Below are 19,784 nucleotides of genomic sequence, written 5' to 3'. Positions count from 1 at the left end.
CATTATGATTGTAAATAATGTAATTATCTGTAGCTGGCACTATATTAATATTCTTGTGCCTCCACAGTTCTTGATATAGTTTTTGGTGGTAGTTTTCTAGTTGGACTACAAATGTACAAGACTAAGTTAGTTATATTCCTAAATGTATGACACATAATAGTCATTAATCATAACAATTCATTATTTTTAAAATATATTTACTTTTGTTTCAATATCTGTCTATCTATCTATTTATTTTTGCAAATCAAGCCCAATGCCTTGCACATGCTAGACAAGCACTCCCCCTCTGAGCCACACCCCAGCCTTATTTAGCTATTTTAAAAATCATCTGAATTACTATACACCCATCTGCTACTTAGCTTCTAACTCCATAATTCTCTGTATCTACCAGTCCATTCACCCACAGTATGAGGCACACAGATTGCCTCCAACTTTTTGCTACCTCAGTGCATGATTTTCTTTCTTTATAGGATCTGAAAATAAGTAATTTAAGCCTGGTATGATTATTCTTTGACATTATTAGGAATCCAAGTGCCTTTTAATCTTCTGCTCAGCTATTTTTTAGCATATGATATTCCACCTCAAAATCTTAAGATGGTTGATCTGCCTCCAGTGTTGTATACAGCTACAGGTAGTAATGAGGAAAATGGTGATGGGAAAAGGGGGAATGTGCCAATGGATCAGTCCTCTCTAAAGAGCATTCCTAGAAGTAGAAGTTCAAGCCAATTATCTCAGTTGACTAGAACTGTATAGCATTGACCACCCTTGCCTGCAAAGGATTGGAAGCTAGGAAGTGTGAGTTTTTAACTGGACTTATTGTATTAACTAATAAAAATCCATAGTTAAGTCAGAAAGAAGGAAGATAATATTGGAAGGCAAGTCATGATTTTTTTCTTCTACTCATGAAGGTCTTTTATTTTGACTTAGAAAATATGTGAATCTTAACATCTGCCACAGCATTACAAATGTTTGACTTTATTACAGCTTGTTACTTATAGTTCTTTTGATCTTGTTACTTATTCTGATTTGCTTTCTCTGTCTAAAAATAGAAACAAAGGATCTAAGAAAAACTTAAAAGCATCTATGCCTAGATCAGTGAGAATGAGGTCAGAGAGAACTTAGAAAGGTAGCTAGCTGCCCAGGCTAAACTGATAGTCGAAAATTGTTAGCTTTTCACTTTATCCCCATTCGTTGACACCTACATCCACTTCTTTATTTCTTTATTCTTCTTGCCTATCAGTTTTCAAATGCAGAAACTGGTTTTGTTTATATCTTGTTAGAAGTTTGTGGGTTCCTTATTACTTAGAAAATGAAAGGATGCAGTTTGTCACTGAGTTAAGGAATTTAATTTAGAAGTTAGTTAAAATTGTAAAAGTTGTAATTCTGAAAAAATAGAATTCTTTCCTAGTGGTAATGTATATCCTTGATTTGCAACATAGTAATTATGAGGAATATGGTTATTTTGTATTTTTTTAATGCAGTCTTGAGACAGGATGCTGGGAATGTAGCAATGACGGTTCTTTTTTTTGGAGATTGCATCTGCAAACTTACTCTGTAACTGCTAGACAGTAAGAATTTTCTGCTTTTTGCGCTATATAAGGTCTGTCACATTTTCTTCTTTGTTCTTGCCTTTTGTTTTTCATTTTTTTTTTTTTTCTAGACCTTTTAAACTATAAATCCTATTCTTAGTTCACAGGACACACAGAAATAAGACAAGAGCTGGATTTGACCCATGGCCATTGTTTGTTTAGGTTATGTAGTCAGAAAAGTTATTGGCAGATTTTAGGCAGGTGGTATTACATGTCCTGATTTTTTTATTCAGAATGGCACAAAAGTAATAGAACAGATAAGGCAGAAGGAGATGACAGGGAATTGTCGTAAGGCTGGTGAGTTTCTGCTTCAACTAGAACCATTTATTGAGAAATGGAAGAGGTGGGAAGAAACTGATATGGGAATTAAATGTAAGTTCTCTTTAGAACACATTAAATTTTAGCTTCTCATTAGATACCTAAATGGAATTGGCTATTAGAGTCTAGGGGAGGGTCCATGACTATTTATCTACTTATGAAATATACCTCAGCATACAGATGGCATGTAAAGCCATGGAATTGAATGTCATTACCTAAAGAAAGCAGAGGGCCAAGTCAAGGGGCTGTCCTACATTTAGAAATGAGGTAGAGAAGAGAATCCAGCAAAGGAGCTTGAGGAGCATAAGAGTATCCAGTATAATTAGAAGACAACCAGAAGAAGAAGTGTCTTGGAAGCTAAACAAGAGAGGTCAGCTTTGTATGGTCATTCTGTCAAGTGAGATAAACATGCCATTGAGCTTAGTATTTTGGACTTTGATAAGCATAGTTTTACTGTGGCTAGATACAGTGGTGCACACCTGTAATCCCAGCTACTTGGGAGGCTGAAGCAGGAAGATCACAAGTTTAAGGTCAGCGTTGTCAGCGAGACCCTCTCGCAAAATAAAAACTAAAAAGTGTGGGAGATGTGGCACATAGATGTAGAGTGTCCCTGGGTTCAATCTGTAGTACCACAAAGCAAACAAACAAAAGAATTTAGTGTCACTGGAATAGGATGGGACAAAAATTGTATGGAAGTTTTACACTGAAGGGGAGCAGAAAAATGATACTGGAGTGAAGGTGTGGTGTGATGAAGAGAGCATTATTTGTTGTTTTGTTGGTATTTGCTTAATAATAAGAATGATCCAGTAGAGAAGAGGAATTTGATGTTGCAAGAGGGATTTACTTGAATATACTAGGGACTGTCAAATTCATCTATTTTATTTTTAATATTTATTTTTTAGGTGTAGATGGACACAACACAATGCCTTTATTTTTATGTGGTGCTGAGTATTGAACCCAGGTCCTGCTGTGCTAGGCGAGCGCTGTACCACTGAGCCACAATCCCAGTCCACAAATTCATCTATTTTAAAGGGCAAAAAAGAATTGCCTGCGTTGAAAGGGAAGAATAAAGAGTTTTATAAATAGACTAAGAATAAAATCCTAGGGAATGGAAGTTTAAGGGAAACACAATATAAATGGCAAGCATTTATTTTGGCTGTAACAGCGTTCCTTTAAGCTAGTGACAAAGGAAGTGGTTGAGAAGGGTCAGATCAAGAAAGACTACTGTATTAACCACAGAATTTAGAATTTTTTTAATATATTTTTTTAATTGTAGTTGGACACAATACGTTTATTTTTATTTATTTATTTTTATGTGGTGCTGAAGATCGAACTCAGAGCCTTGCATGTGCTAGGCAAACACTCTAACACTGAGCCACAACCCCAGCTCCAAAATTTAGAATTTTTTATTAAGATAGGCTCTTCTGAAGAATTTAAAAATGGGAAAGTAAATTTTAAATTATTTTATTAGAGCATTATATTTATACATGATATTTGGGTTCCTTTTGATATATTTTACATAAAAGGAATCTGATTTCAATCCCCATTCCTCCCCTCCTTTCTCCCTCCTTTTTTCTGTCTATTCTATTGTTCTTCCTTTCACACCTTTATTTATTTGTTTTTTGTTGGTACTTTCTACATATGCATGAAAGAGATAATTCCTTTGTTGCATTTATATACACACATGACATGTTGGTTAGATTCAGGGAAAGTAAAATTTTGACATCATTTTAAAAAGGTAATATAAAGGAAGATAGATGGGAAAGTTGGTAAAACCGTAGGCAGGGAAGCCAATGAAGAATTACAGTAACCTAGGCAAGCATATCAAACAGAATGTATATTATTTATTTATTTATTTATGTATTTATTATTTTTACTTTGGACGCTAGGGAGATTCAGCAAATATAGAATTAGGTAAGGTCAGCTGTCCATTTTGTTTTGAATATTCATTGCCTCACCCATGTCCTAGTCAATTGAAGATGTATAGTAGCCAGATTAATGGATCTGAAATACAAATGTTGGATCTGGCCTAGAAATAATAACTAGGCAAGACATCAGCATGAATTCCCAGTTGTCAATGAGCTGCTCAGTTGGGAAGCTTGGGTTAAGATGAAAACAATAGTCTTATGATAGTCTGGCAGAAAGCCATATGCCACTCAACCATTTCAAACCATAGTATGAGCAGACTTTGCAGTCTGTAGATACAAACCATTATAAAAGAAACCCTCTATTCATTTTTATTATGTTTCTTTTAAAAGTTTTTAATTTTTTTTTCAAATTAAAGGTTTTTTCTGTATGATAAATTTGAAAATTGAACACCTTATTCTCTTTTTAAGATGGAAGAATTAGAGGAGAAACTGAATGATGCACTTCACCAGAAGCAGCTACTTACTTTGAGATTAGACAGCCAATTGACTTTTCAACAGAAGGATGCCAGGTAAAAAAAAGTTTTAAAAGCAACAATATCTGTTTAGTAACTAAAAGTAATCTTATTTCCTGTATGCACATGTTATAAGCTAATATAGAGAAATTTTAAGTAAGCGATGGTAATAATTTTCACATCAACACCAAAAAATAGGTTATTTGATATAGCAATATAAAAAAATATAAAAAGTCAAAATTCAACGTTTCATTCAACTAACATTGAGCAGTGTAAGTGAACCATTAAAAGACAAAGGAGGCTATTTAAAAGGACCACCTCTTGACTAGCTGTCTAGATTAAATTTTCTTCATGGCTTGTTGGAGCTTTCTGCGTACTTTCTCCAGTTCAATTGTGTTCTTATCAAGATCCCACTGTTTGCTCTCAAATATGTCTATACCAATTATGCTCATGTAATTGATTCAAAGTTATATAAACAATTGAATATGAATGTGAAAAAGTGACAAAATCATCAAATTAAGTATCAGTAAAACAGGTTTAAAGATTAGGGGCAAAAAAATAAAACAAATCTATGAAAAGTATCTGCTCAGATTTCTCTGAATGTTTTTTTTATATAGAAATGAAAGTATACCTTTGTATTCAAAACATCTGGACCTCTGTAAAAATTGTGGCAAATGAATGTTTTTTTCTATGTTTTAATTAGAAGTGTGTAAAGTAGATATCTTTCTGTTAAAAAATTCACTATTTAATCTATTTCCTAAAAAGCAGTGTGGCAATTATTAGCTACTAATACATTAGATCTAAAACCTCATTATACATCAGAAATACCTGGAAGGCTTATTTAAAAAGATTACTGGGTTTAGTCCTCAGAGATTCTGATTTGGATTGGGTCTGGGAATGTGCATTTCTGACAGTTTCCCAGGTGATTCTGGTGCTATTGGGACAAAACTTTGTTAGACTTTTTTCAGATTAAATGATCCTGAAAGGGCAGTTGGGAAACTATTTCTGTGGTGTTAATAAGTAGTTGGATTCTGAATATATTTTGAAGGTAGAGCTGATAAAATGTCCTGAAGAGTCAGGGATTACACCAACATTTTTAGTCTGTATAAATGAAAAGATGAAGTTGCTGTCAGCTCTGATGGAAGAAGTCATAGTGGATGGGTTTGTGAGTAGAGTCGAAGTTCAGTTAGGTACATGTTGAGTTAAAGTTGAATTGTTAGAAATCCGTGTGGAGGTATATAAAAAATCTGGTCTGTAAGAACAAATCTAGGAGTCATTAGGATATAGCCCATATTTGAGTCATTAGGCTACATGAATTCCCAAAGGGAGATTATAGACAGAGGTCTAAGTGCTCCAACAGTAAGACAAAGGAAATTGAGAAGATGCCATAGTAAAAGGAGAGAAACACAAAGAACGTGTTGTGTCTATAAGGCCAGGGAAAGAAAGTTTATCAAGAAAGATCACATGTGTTAACTGCTATTGTTAGATCATGGATAAAAAGAACTAAGAATTGATCATTGGCAGTCTATCATCGAGATTTAAGTAAAGGGTAAAAACCCAATTGGCATGGGTTTAAGAGGTAAAGAATTGAGAACTTAGACAACAAAAATAACTTTTGAGCAGGAGGGAACAAATAAAAGGAAAAGTGAAATGGTGTCTTTTTTTAATTTGTTCATTTGTTTTAAGATGAGAAAAATAATAGCATGTTTGTTAATGGGAGGTGAAATCAGATTGTTTTTTCTTGCTTTAAAATCTTTGGGTAGACGAGAATAATAATGGCTTCTATGCATGTTCTTTTTTTATTTTATATTTTTTTAGTCATACATGAAAGCAGAATGTATTTTGACATATAATACATACATAGAATGTACATACATCAATCATATTGTCTATTCTCTTCTGCTGCCCTTCCTATCCTCCCTACTCCTCTCTCCTTTCCCATCCTTTCTCTCTATCCAATCTAATGTTACACACTTTTTTTTTCTTTTTCTCATTACAACATCATATATGTATTTTGTATAACAATGAGGTTCTCCTTCCATCTTCTGTGCAACTCCCCTTCTCTCTCTTTTTCCCTCCCACCTTTTTTCCCTATTTAATGGTAGTCTTCTTTTCATTCTGTTCCTCCCTATCTCATTTTGAGTCACCCCCCCTTATATCAGAGAAGACATTCGGTATTTGTTTTTTAGGGATTGGCTAACTTCACTTAGCATAATCTGCTCTAATGCCATCCATTTTCTATGCATGTTCTTTGAGAATGGAGAGTATCTGCACATTAGTCTCATTGGTTGAATGACTACTTTATGGTGGTTCATTGTTGCCATCTTAAAAGAGATATTCCTTGAAGTTCCAGGATAAAAGAGAAATGAAAATGAACTTAATAAGGAGAATCCAAAGCAGGTGTAAAAGATTTAAAACTTAAGCAGAGGAAATGTATAATTTTATGATTTGAATTTTTAGAATTATTCTTTAACAATATCAATTCCCTAATAGCTTATGTGGCTAGACATTTGTTAATTAGTATGGAAGTCAATTTTATGTATAACTGGTTAAGTAAATACACTTCAGGTTGTAGACAAGAACATATTGGGCAGCTGTGTACAGTGTTGCATGCTTATAATCCTGAAGACTGGGAAGCCAAGTCAGAAGAATCATAAGTTCAGCAACTTAGCAAGACCCTGTTTCAAAATTAAAAAAAAAAAAAAAAGAAGAAGAAGAAGAAGAAGGGGTAGGGATAGGATTGAAGCTCAGTGGTAAAGAGAGAGCCAGTGGATCAATCCCTAGTATCCCCCAGCGCAAAAAAAAAAGAGAGAATATTATTGGACTTCTCATTTCCTAATTTTATGTTATTAGAGAGAACTTTGAGAAAGTCAAATTGCAAAGATTTTTTAAAGCTTGCCGTAAATTCTCTCCTAATGTAGAAAATACCAAGAACTAATGAAACAAGAAATGGAAACCATTTTATTGAGGCAGAAGCAACTAGAAGAGACAAATCATCAGCTAAGAGAGAAAGCTGGAGATATTCGTCGAAACCTACGTGATTTTGAGTTGACAGAAGAGCAATACACAAAGCTAAAAACTTTTCCTGAAGATCAGCTTTCCATTCCTGAATATGTATCTGTAAGTGTTAAGTTTGCTGTTTATGTAGTAGTCATTAATGTTGAAGTACAGAGCTGATAAATTATATTAGGGTCCTGATCTGAAAATAGTGAGTGGTGTTCAGATCGTCAAATTTTAAAGGTCTTTGACCATTGGTCTTTAAAGGCTAGCAATAAATAGGGCTCTGAAGTTATGGGCTACTTAGTCCACAGAAATGAATTATTTTATCATAAGTGATGGTTTATAATGTTCTCAAATGGAAAATTATGGAGGTGAGCCACAGATTAGTTGTTGCCCAGGGTTTATTAGGGATAGTGGGGGAGAATGGAGTTGGTGTGGTTATAAGGTGAAGGATAAGAACTCTGGTAACAAGAATAATTCAAAATCTTTCTTGTGGTTTTATATAACCCTATGATTAGAATTAGTCTGAGACAGTGATCTAAAATTGTTTGGTGTCAACATCTCTTTATCAGTATTTGCCATATTAGAAATTAAACCTGACAAATTTTTTTATATACAAGAATGTAGAACCAGGTGTGATGACACAAGCCTGTATTCCCAGCTTCTTGGGAGACTAAGGCAGAAAGATTGCTTAACTCCCAGAGTTTAAGGCCAGCCTGGGCAACATAATGGAATCCTGTCTCCAAAAAAATGTGTGTGTGTGTGTGTTTACGTGTGTGCACACAATCCATTAACTATACAAGCTGCGATGTCATTTATTGAGAAGTTTCAGTTTATATACTTGTATAATAAATCATCACTAATTACTCTCTCCTAACTTACTCATTGGCTTCTGAGTCTTATAGGACCTTTACGATAAAACACTTTGCTGAGTTAGGGCAGGCCAATTCCCCTGAGAAAGTTAGGAGTGGAAGTAATCGTATCAAAAATACCTCCTGATTCATCCTGCTTATCCCTTGCACTGTAGTGGCAGCAGTAAACAGAGCTTTGCCAAGGACCTGGAAGAGCAAAGGATAGCACTGGGGGTGTGGTTTAGTGGTAAAGTGTTTTTTAGCATGTGTGAGGCCTTGGGTTCAATTCCCAGCACCACACACATACGAAAAGAATAGAGACTATCTCTTCATCAGTTATTTATTGTTTATCATATATTTAGACATTGCAAGAACCCGAGTGAATGTCTGAAACCTTGAATAGTATTAAGTGTTTTATCAAGTATGCAGTTTTTTTCTATAAATGCATACCTGTGGTAAAATTGAACAATTATTAATTTAAAATTAATTATTAATTTTAAAAATTAATTTATTTATTTTAAATTTTTGTTGTTGTCAATGGACCTTCATTTTTATTTATTTGTATGCGGTGCTGAGAATCGAACCCAGTGCCTCACACATGCTAGGCAAGTGCTCTACCACTGAGCCATAACCCCAGCCTGGTAGTATTTATTTTTATAGAAATTATTAAAATTTATGATTGTTTCTGGAATATTTTCAGACAACAGTTAATGGTAGGTAAAGGGAACTATGTAAAGTTAAAATATAGATAAAGGTCGACTACTGTATTGTAAATTAGCAAATTTTAATTGTAATTTGGAAAGACTTCTTATTAATTTTGGGTTTTTCTTTTTTTTAAGATTCGTTTCTATGAACTAGTAAATCCATTAAGAAAGGAAATTTATGAACTACATGTGAAAAAGAATGACCTATCAGAAGAATTAAGTACAAATAAAGGCCAATTGAAGCAATTGACAGAGGTTTGTATGGTTTTGATTATTTGTGGAAGAAGTGAGAACTTTTTCTATCAGGAGTTTCTCAAGATTTGTGGTAATATAAAAGTTGGTCATTGAAAAATGGCACTATGGAGTGCTGACTTCTGTGATTCTTCATAAGTAGTAAGAACTAGGTTAAATTGGAAGCAGTCACCTTACAAATTGAGAAAATAAGTCTATGATATTGATAGGTAATCCACAGTTTAGCATTTTGTTGTAACTGGTTTTCATAATCAAATACCTTTGAAATCCTAAATATGGCCCATATCTGAAAATTGCTATGTGATTACTCAAATGAGATATATGCACACAAGAGTTTGCTTAATAATTTAAGTTTATTTCTGATAGTACTCTGTCCAGAAGTTTTAGCAAGAAACAAGAAAGATAGGTGAAGGTATATGGGGAATCTTTTTTGGTTCCATAAGTAAGAAAAAGGATGTTTCGCCTTTTTATTAGGGTGACTTATAAGCTCTGATTTTCCTAGGACTGTCCTCATTGTTCCTGATATATAGTATTAATAGCACCCAATTCATTTTCAAAGGCCTCCCAATCTAATTGATAAATTAATTATAAGGTCATCATATTTATAACTCTTTATTTATAGGAGAGTGGACTAATCATTAGCTTGATTATAACATTGGTCAAATGTCTCAGAATACTATCATGTTAATATAGTTTGCTGAGAAGAAGAAAACTTGCAACTCTAGACTTATTATTAATATGATATATTTTTAACTCCATAGTACAATAAGTTTCTGTACTTTTCAGACTCAAATATCAGTAATGCCTTTATGTCTCAGAATTTAGTTTGATTTACCCTTGCTAACACCTTTAGATTGTTGATAAGAAAGCATAGATAATTAATGTGCTTTAACTCATAAGGTTCTTAGGTGTTTTAATGCATTAATAACTTTTGAACATAGGAATGGTTTTATTTATGAGTCTGTTAGTCACTGTTTCCATAGAAACAGAAACGGGGTGTGTGTGTGTGTGTGTGTGTGTGTGTGTGTGTGTGTGTGTAGGGAGAGAGAGATACTGAGATTGAGGGGTGGGAGAGATGAAGAAAAGTTTTAAGAAATTGGCTAGTTGAGCATTGTGGTGCACACCTGTATCCCAGCCAATCCGGAGGCTGAGGCAAGAATATCGTGATTTCAGAGGCAGGCTCAGCAAAAGCGAGGTGCTAAGCAACTCAAGACCTTGTCTCTAAATACAAAAAAAAAAAAACGGGTGGGGAGTGGGGGGCAGCGCCTGGGGATGTGATTCATTGGTTGAGTACCCCTGAGTTCAATCCCCTCTATCCCCCTACCCACTCATATAATTGTGGAAATTTGGCAAGTCCAAAATCTCGAGGTTGGACTGGCAGGCTGGATACCTAGGGAATAGTTGTAATTCAAATCTATAAGTAATCTGCTGGCTGAATTCCTTCCTTTGGAAGTCCGTCTGTTAAAGCCTTCAACTAATTAAATGAGGTTCACCCACATTATGGTTAGTAATCTATATACTCAAAGTTTACTAATTAAATGTTAATCTCAACTAAAATAAATAAATAAGTAAATAACTTCTCAGGAGCATCTAGAATAATGTGACTAATGTATTGTGGCTTAGCCAAGAGAACTCATGAAATTAACCCTCATGTATAAGTTTATTTCTTTCAGATTTATCACCTCTCAGCTGAAAGCATAATCCTAAATTTAACAGTATTATAAACAGAGTTAAATCACAATAGGGAAAAAACTAATGTCTTACATATTCAATAAAAGGAATTAGCAATTCAGAGAATGTGATATAGATACAATAGAATATGATATAGATACAACATTATTTTTATGTTGAGGCTACCCTTAGAATTTGGTTCTTCTACTCTGTTAAGAGCCTAATACAAGTCAACTTACCAAACACTAAGAAATAATAAATTGAATAATTTAAGATGAGAAATAGAACCAGATCATTAAGCAGCTTATTTTTTTAAAAAAAAAAAGACCTTTTAAATAAGAATAGTAAATAACATTGTATTTAATATTAAAAGAAATTTTGCTACATATTGTTGGGGTTTATTTTTGAGGTGGTCATTAAATTACCAACTAGTCACAAGCTCCTTGTTTATTGAAAATATGAAATGAAATCGGGGTTTTTCAGTTGGAAGCATCATTTTTTCTCCTGTTAATTTTAAATGTTCTCATTTGGGTTCTTTGATGGTATTTCATGTTTTTCTCCTGTTTAGTACGTGGGCATTGTATACGATATTTAATTTGGTGGCCAGAGGCAAGCAATGAAAACATAAATAATGCCCATCAAATCCAAATGGAGTAGCAAAAAAATTTTTGAATTTTTTTAGTAGTGCCATTAAATTTCAAGTTTCTTAACCCCCCAAAAGTAAGTTTTCCTTTTATGAGAGAAAATTCAGATTTCTTCCCTAAATGATGTATGAGAGAAAAAGTAATATCCTTTTCTCATAAGTTTGATGTAACATTGAAAGCCTTCAAGTAAAGATACAAAGACTTAGGGAAGTCTATTTCTGTGGACAGTCATGCAGAAGTATGACAAGAGGACAAAAGGTATGATCTAATGGTAATAACTAGGGAGGAACTTAACAAGGTTTGTTCAGATTCTTCTTGACCTTTCTGTGTGACATTCCTTCTTTTATAGGGCAGGACACTTGTCACATGAGGATCTTCAAGGGAAGAGCAAAAGAGGTGGTCAGAGAGTGACCTTCCTAGGCTTCATGGCCTGCTTCAGGGGAAAAGGAATGAGGGGACTTGCAGTTTCTATGACCTGCTTTGAGAGAGAGGGCAGGAGAAAGTCAGGAAAACCTTGCTTCTGCATTTTTCTCAATTTCCTTCAAATTAAACTACTCAGTATGGTAGGGTAACATATTTGGGGGTATCATGTTCTGAGCTCTGATGGGAATAAATATTTTGTAGTGAGCAAACTGAAGCATAATCTAGTGAAAGAGAGTACTCATTGATTTCTAAGTGCTTTTGAATTTGACAAGAAAATGAAAAAACAAGTATTACATTGTTCAGCAGATAATAAGATACATTGCCATGCAGTTAATGGCTATAGAGACTATAAAGTTACTGATTTTTAGTAAGACTTCATCCAAAATTTTTATATTACATTATTTGAATGATCTCTTCATACAGTAATTCAGCAAATACTTTAGCCTAAATCTTACATTTGTTTAAGTTTTTAATTTTTCTTGTCGGCGGGGGCGACTGCCGGGGATTGAACTCTGAGGCACTCGACCATGAAGCCACAGTCCCAGCCTATTTTTGTAATTTGTTTAGGGACAAGGTTTTGATGAGTTGCTTAGCTTGCTTTTTTGCTGAAGCTGTCTTTGAACTCATGATCCTCCTGCCTCAGGCTCACAAGCTTTTGGGATTATACGCATGTGCCACCGTGCCCAGCTAAGTTTCTAATTTTTAAAGGAATGGTGTGGGTCTTACAGATGACTTTATGTGATTTTAAGGTTCAATAAAATGAAAATTTTGAAAAAAAATAACTATATGGTATTCACACAATAATTTTAAGGGGCCTCAAGAGTGAACCTGAAACTGCAGCACATATATGATAATTTTGTTATCAAATAGAGTACTTAGAATAGGTCTAACTGCTTGAGAACTGATAAATTACCTGCCCGACCATAGAAATTAAGGACCTCAAGAACTACAAACTGAACCAAACCTCTGTCTTTATAGAATTTACATAATGTATGAGGATTGAGATCAGTGAATATTTAGATAAGTATAAAACCATGGGAGAGAGTCAACAAAGAATTCTGTAAATGAACATGTTATAATATTTCACTTGAGTGAGAACTATACATGTGAACAAAAAAGAAATGAGGAATGAAATATGTAAACAAAAAGCCATCAAGAAGGTTCTAAATTTTAGTGTAAAAAAGTTGACAGACTCTTTTTTTATTATGGTTAAAGACACAACATTAAAGTTTACTATTTTAGCTATTTTGAAATGTACAGTGCAGTAATATTAGGTATATTCACATTTTTAGGCAACAGATCTCTGGAACTTTTTCATCTTGCAACCCTGAAATTGCATACCCATTATTAGACACTAATCTGCCCCCCACCCCCACCCCCTCAGCCCTTGGTAAGCAATTCTGCTTTCTGGTTCTATGATTTCAACTACTTCAGATATTTAATGTAAGTGGAATTTAATGTAAGTGGCACTTATAATTAGAATCATACAGTTTTGATACGTATGTTGTGACTGGCTTATTTCACTTAGCATTCTGCTTTTTTAAGCTGTGTAATACTGCATTTTATGTATATACCACATTTTCTTTATCTCTTCATCAGTCATATCTGGGTTTATTATACCTCTTGAAAAAAATTGGCTTTTTTTTTAAATTGTTATCCTGAGTTCTCAGGGAATTGATTTCTCTTTTGTAACTGAAGAATGAGAGTCAAAAAGTATAAATAGAAAGGAGCTCAGTGAAGACAGAAATGTTCTCTAGGAATAATTGTTTAGTCCAATCTTAATCAGTATTTAACATTTTAGACATTACATTGGTAAGGAAGAACTAAGTAAACTCTTTGTTTGCAGATGACACATTTTATGAGCAGTGAAATATCACACCAGTAGGGAAAATTAGAAAAGATTGCAGAAGTAGATAGATTTTAACTTATTCATTTGATTTTCTTTAATGTGTCAGTTTATCCTCCCCCAAATTGGCATGTTGGAAAAAATGGATTACCTGCCTCAGAGTGTATAATTTTTTTTTTTTTGATAGAGTATGGCTAAATACTTAAGCGTGGAATTTTTTGCTTTTAGAATTTCAATATGGTTGTTTATTATAATTTTCATTTCTTGGCTACTTCATATTTTCTTTTATACCATTGAGAATAGTTCACATAGCTGCTTTAAAATTCTGACTGTTAATTCTAACATCTGGGTTGCCTATGATGTTTGTCTTTTCTTTTAAAAATATGTCACGTGTTCCTGTTTCTTCATGTGTCAAGTAACCTTAAACATTTTTATTTAAATCATAGAATAAATTTGAATGATATCATTGTGACTATTATCCTGTGGAGACTCTGAATTTTGTATTCCTCTAGACAGTTCTGATGTTTTTATTTTAGAAACAAATTAGCTTGATTATACTCCAACAGTACATTTTGTTTCCTGGGCACCCATGCAATTTTAAGTTCAAATTTTTTGGTTTCAATAGGGCTATGTGGAGTTTGTCCTATACATGTGTTCTTCAGAGAGCAGCCAGAGATTTGGGCAGAAATTATCAACAAAATTCAGATTTTCCCCTCTGTGGCTATCTCTAGAATTCCTTCTTCACTTTAGAGCAGCTGCTGTTGTCCCAAACTGTCTTTTGGTTCTCCATTTTAAAAAGACCAAGGACATTCAGTTGCACCTTTGTCCATCCAACAGGGCACAGAATGGGCCTCCCCTTACAGACTACACACCATTAGAAAACAAACAAAACAACTAGGAAACTCACCAGGGATTGTTCTCTTCTACTTTTATATGGATTCCTATAGTCTGCCTAATTTTGATCAGGGAGATTGAGCCCTTGGATGTTTGATATTTTGTCCAGAATTTATAGGTGATTTTGTGGCAGGAGTGGTCAGATGGGAGCTTATGTGACCATTACCTGAAGCAGATTCACCATTTACATGCAAGTGAAAAAAGAAAATCCAGTCTATGAATGCCATTTCCCTAAAAAGAATCTTAGCTCTTTGGAGACTATCTTTCTTAACATGTTAGGTTTTTACTGACATGAATGAGAACATGTTAGATAATATAGAAAATAATTAGAAGTAAAATTAAAAACATCATCAGACCTTGAACAAAATTTGCAGTTTTTATAATACTGTTTGTAACTTTGATTGTTTATACTTTTTAGCAATCAATAATAGTTAATTTTGATAAAACTAAAATCTGGTAGTTGGAGAGTTGAGTTTACTATTTGAAAATACATAAAGATTAGGATGGATACCAATAGCTAAAAAAAATGGGATTGAATATTATAAAATTATGGTACAGTAAGGGGAGTACTCTCAAAAGAAGACAAATTAAGGACAGTATAAGAGGATACTACTATTCATAGAGCAGGTAGTAAACAAATGGAAACTTAGAAGGAAACAACCAACAAATGTAGATGTCTCAGACATTGCAATAATAATGACAACTTCACAGTGATTTACTAAAAGAAATGGTTTTGAGAATGGCAATTATGAAAACACACTTTCCATTTTAATTTAAAATAATTTAGCTTACCTTATCCGAAATGGTCTTAAAGTTTTTACCACATGGTGGCAGTATACCTCCATCTACTTTTTAAAAACCCATTTTGGGGATACCTGGGAAATCTTGTTTTTAACCTAGAAGTCAAAGCATTATATTAACCTTATTTTCATTTGTGTTTGTTTCATATCAGCTTCCTACAACTAATCAAATACTATTTATTCCCTAGTAAAATTCAGTAGATCTACTGAGAAGAAGCATTATAAAAACCAAAGCTTTTTTTCCATAATATGTGGTCAGATCAAAGGTGCCTCAATTATTACACTGATTTCAAAATTATGTCTTCCAAAAGCACTCAGAGATGTTAAAGTCACACAGGTACACAATTAATTTGACTAGACTTTGATCATATAATCCGCTACTTCATGGCAAGTATGAGGTGAAAATTGTTGTAGAAATTTAATAGAATATAATTCTTGACCTTTAAAAAGAAATAGCATGATGTGGCAATTTTATCAGATTTCTATAATTTTCTTTCATATTTTTTTCTAGATTTTTAGTTGTTTGCAAATGATATGTGATACTAACACCAGCAAATAGAGCTTACCTTTTACTTAAGCCTGGAATTTATAAGTGTCAGTGATATATAATTATAGCACATTTTGATCTGTATTATGTATGTGAATTATGTGTAATACTTAATGTGTATGTACTTAACAGATATTTTTATTTCTTATTCTCTTTGAAATTTTTGTGCATCTCATGCATCTAAGTTGTGGGAAGCTGTTTTGTTATTGTAGAGTTAATTCAGTGTGCTTCTTTCATTACAAAGAAAGCAATGTTAATAATACTATGTGAGGTATTGAGTCTTAAGAAAGCTATTAAGTTTCATGAGGAAATGGTGAAATGTTTCTCTCTTATGAGAACTTTGGTAACTAGGAAGCAAAAAGTGTTTTGGTCAACAAAACTTCCTTGTTTAGAAACACAGTTATATTTCTGGAGAAAAATTCTGCAAGATTACCTGGAGGCTCAGCATAAGTATTCATATGTAAATAATCCAGTTAACTGTGTTTGTATGAAAATTAGATTTTTCATTAATGATAAATACTTGTTATTCAGGTTCTTGTGTTTCGGGAAGTATGAACTGTTTTCTGAAATTTCTTTTTATGCTGCTAAGCTGATGAGCATAAAATTCCTTTATAAGATACAGGTTTATAATGTTACCCTTCAATTATAATTATCCTAGAATGTTGAACATACTTGTTAGAAAACAATAATAGATATGCTTGTCTCTTAAAGTAAATAAGCATGCTTAAAATTTAAATTCATGGACACCTTGTATTAGTCAGCTTTTCATCACAGTAACCAAAATACCCAACAAAAACAACCTAGAGGAGGAAAAGTTTATTGTGGGCTCACAGTTTTGGAGGTGCAACTCTGTTGCACTGAATCTGAGGGGAGGCAGGGAGCATCATGGCAGAAGGGCCTGGGGGAGGAAAGCTGTTTTAGTTCATGGTAGCCAGAAAGAAGAGAGGAGAGAGAGAAAAGAAGTTAGGGAGAGAACATATAATCAATCCCCAAGGATATAGCCCTAGTGACCTACCTTCTCCAATCACACCCTACCTGCTTATATTAGTTCTTTTCAATTATTAATCAATGAAATGGGTTGATCCACTTGTAATTCAGTTATTTCACCTCTGAACATCCCCGCATGAACACAGGAGCTCTAGGGTGACACCTCATATCCAAATCATAACATACCTCAAGGGTTCTAATTTGGGGCTTAGCTGGAATTAAGAATCTCAGTTTTTAATAAACAATCCAGGATTTTAATGGGGCAGATTTATGGACCATGAACACAATTTAAAAATGAAAAAGTTTTATTTACCTATTAATTACAGTGAAAAATAATCTTTGACTTCTGAATTAAATTTCATGGTTTTTAGCATTGTGTTTTAATGCTACTCTTTGTCTTTGGCATAAAAGTAATATATTTTAATGTATTGAACAAATTTAAGAATATATTGAAATCACACTACCTGAAGCATTATAGCATGTTGTTACATTTCTTACTTACATGTCTAAAACCTACCTATTGCGCTCTTACAAAACTATTGGATTTTTATAAGTAATGTGACTTATAAGTAAACGAAATGAGGGGGGAAAAAAGTTCATGGAAAAGTTATGAAAATAATTTTAATTACGGCATCAGAAAGAAGCTTCTTTTAGCTGATTATTTCATATTCATTAAATGAGGAAACAACATTTCAAAGAATATGACTTCATTTTCTACTACATTTATTTATTATCTTAAGTTATTAGTAAGATTTTTAATTTCATGGATAGGTTTTGAGGGATTTATTAGATATTTATCAAGATAAAATTTTGAACCAAGTAACCAAGAGGGTGTTTCGTATTATGGAGGGAGAAATCAACTCACAAGGGACCTTTCCAAATACCTTGGATTAAATCCAGAGATATAATGACCACTTTATTGTCTCAATCTATGTAGTATGTCTCAATCCAAAATCTGCAGACATATTTTTAAGTGAGATTTCTTTTGGGTCATTTTTAGTTTTATGATTTAATTTCTTTATTGTGATTTAATTAATAAAAGTACATATAATGTGCAAGTGCAAGAATTAATAAATGTATATACTACATGTTTGGGATTAATCATTTATAAGAGATTGCTGTTAATATTATGTCACTGTCCATATTTGCATTTAATTTTGTGATGGCATCACACCACAAATAATAATTTAAAAAGTAGGAATTAATATGTAAAATGAGCATTTCAGCCAAACAAGGGCTTAGTGCTGTACTGGATCACTGTATGTATAAAGATTTCATAGCTCAAATAGAGAAAAAATGTGCCCATATTGAGTCCTGATACTACTAGGTATAGCCTTGCCAAACTTGGACTCAAAATGAAATAACTCAATTTGTTTTAACATTTTAACATCTAATTATATATCCCATATGGACTACTCAATAGAATAACATTTTGAATTTTATAGTCAGTTCAGACTACTGAATAGAATAAGCCTTACTGTTTTAGATTTAGTTGAAAGAAGTGGGGGGGAACGGGGATTCTAGAAGATGACAATATTAATGGATCCCCCTCACCCACCCCTGGAATTCCAGTTATCTGATTTTATATATTTATTGATTGATTATATATTTTCTTCTGATAAATGACTGCTCAAGTCTTTGGCCCATTTGTTGATTGGATTATTGTTTTTGGGGTGTTAGGATTTTTGAGTACTTTATTCTAGAGATTAGTGCTCTATCTGATGTGCATGTGATAAAAATTTGCTCCCATTCTGTAGGCTCTCTATTCACCTCATTGATTATTTCTTTTGCTGAGAAGAAGCTTTTGAGTTTGAATTCATCCCATTTATTGATTCTTGATTTTAATTCTTGCACTATAGGAGTCTTATTAAGAAAGTTGTTCACCCTTAGTATCTTAAAATAATTTATTATTTATCACATCTCTAAAGGTTGATAGGTTCAGCGGAGTATTTCTCACCTGATTGACTTTTGAGTCATTTGTCATCTGAAGTCTTCTTTTATTTGGAGAGAGGATAGAATGGCAGGCAAATCATTCCCCATTTGGGTCTCTAAAGGACCTTTTAACAAAGCATGCTTTCAGGAAACTCAGACTAAACTCAAGGGTGTTAAAGACCTAACTTCAAAATCCCAGTACCCTATATCTGCCACATTCTGTTGGCTAAGCAAATCATTTAGTGAAATATTTTCTACTTCTCAGTCAGGGAAAGCTTACATACAAAAGGAAGAAATTCTTAGAAGCCATATAGGGGATAGAAAATCCCAGCATTTGGGATTTTCTCCCCAGACCAGAGAAAGACCCTGGAGACAGTATAAGATAATGCTGTGCAGAAGCAGAACAGATTATTGGCAGAGCTTGGCCTATAGAAATGTATGGATCTCTCTCCCAGTATGGATTGTTTTCTTTGCCTCCAGAAAGCTGAGGAACACATCAAAGTTTTCCATTTAAAGAAAGAGTTTTTTGTTAATATACTTTGTCTACAACCAGAGATATGAAAAAATTGTGCTCTATATGTATAATATGAATTGTAATGCATTCTGCAGTCATATATAACAAATTAGAATAAAAATTTTTTTAAAAAGGAAAAGGGGAAGTTAAAAAAAGTTTTTCATATTGATCTTCAAGCAAACCTACCTCTGTCTATAAGAAATATGCTTAATGCAAATTAATAAGGAAATATTGAAAAAATGATGGACTAAAAGTTATAGGAAAAAAGAGCAGGAAGGTAATATTAATGTCAGATAAGGTGGATCTAAGACAAAAACCCCCAAACAGGCTGACAAAGTACATGAGTAATAAAAGGTGATTTTGTAGTCATACAATTTTACATAGCAAATGACAGTAATTGTAGAATAAAAATTTTGGAAAAATGGGAATGTG

At 33.3% G+C, this 19,784-nt stretch overlaps 1 protein-coding gene across 3 annotated transcripts in view; it reads left to right on the top strand.

Annotated features, from left to right (window-relative positions):
• The window catches only part of Pibf1 (progesterone immunomodulatory binding factor 1), a 235,424-nt gene that overhangs the window by 4,000 nt on the left and 211,640 nt on the right, over positions 1-19,784 (top strand). For all 3 annotated transcript variants that reach the window (XM_071611456.1, XM_027938068.3, XM_071611455.1), the window contains exons 3-5: positions 4,244-4,344; positions 7,209-7,407; positions 8,978-9,097. In XM_071611456.1, coding sequence (XP_071467557.1) covers positions 4,244-4,344; positions 7,209-7,407; positions 8,978-9,097 — 420 coding nt within the window. The remainder of the gene's footprint in view (positions 1-4,243; positions 4,345-7,208; positions 7,408-8,977; positions 9,098-19,784) is intronic.

The sequence above is a fragment of the Marmota flaviventris genome, chromosome 4, assembly GCF_047511675.1.
Source record: "Marmota flaviventris isolate mMarFla1 chromosome 4, mMarFla1.hap1, whole genome shotgun sequence".
In the NCBI taxonomy this organism is placed as follows: Eukaryota; Metazoa; Chordata; class Mammalia; order Rodentia; family Sciuridae; genus Marmota; species Marmota flaviventris.
This window is presented reverse-complemented; position numbering and strand designations above follow the sequence as displayed.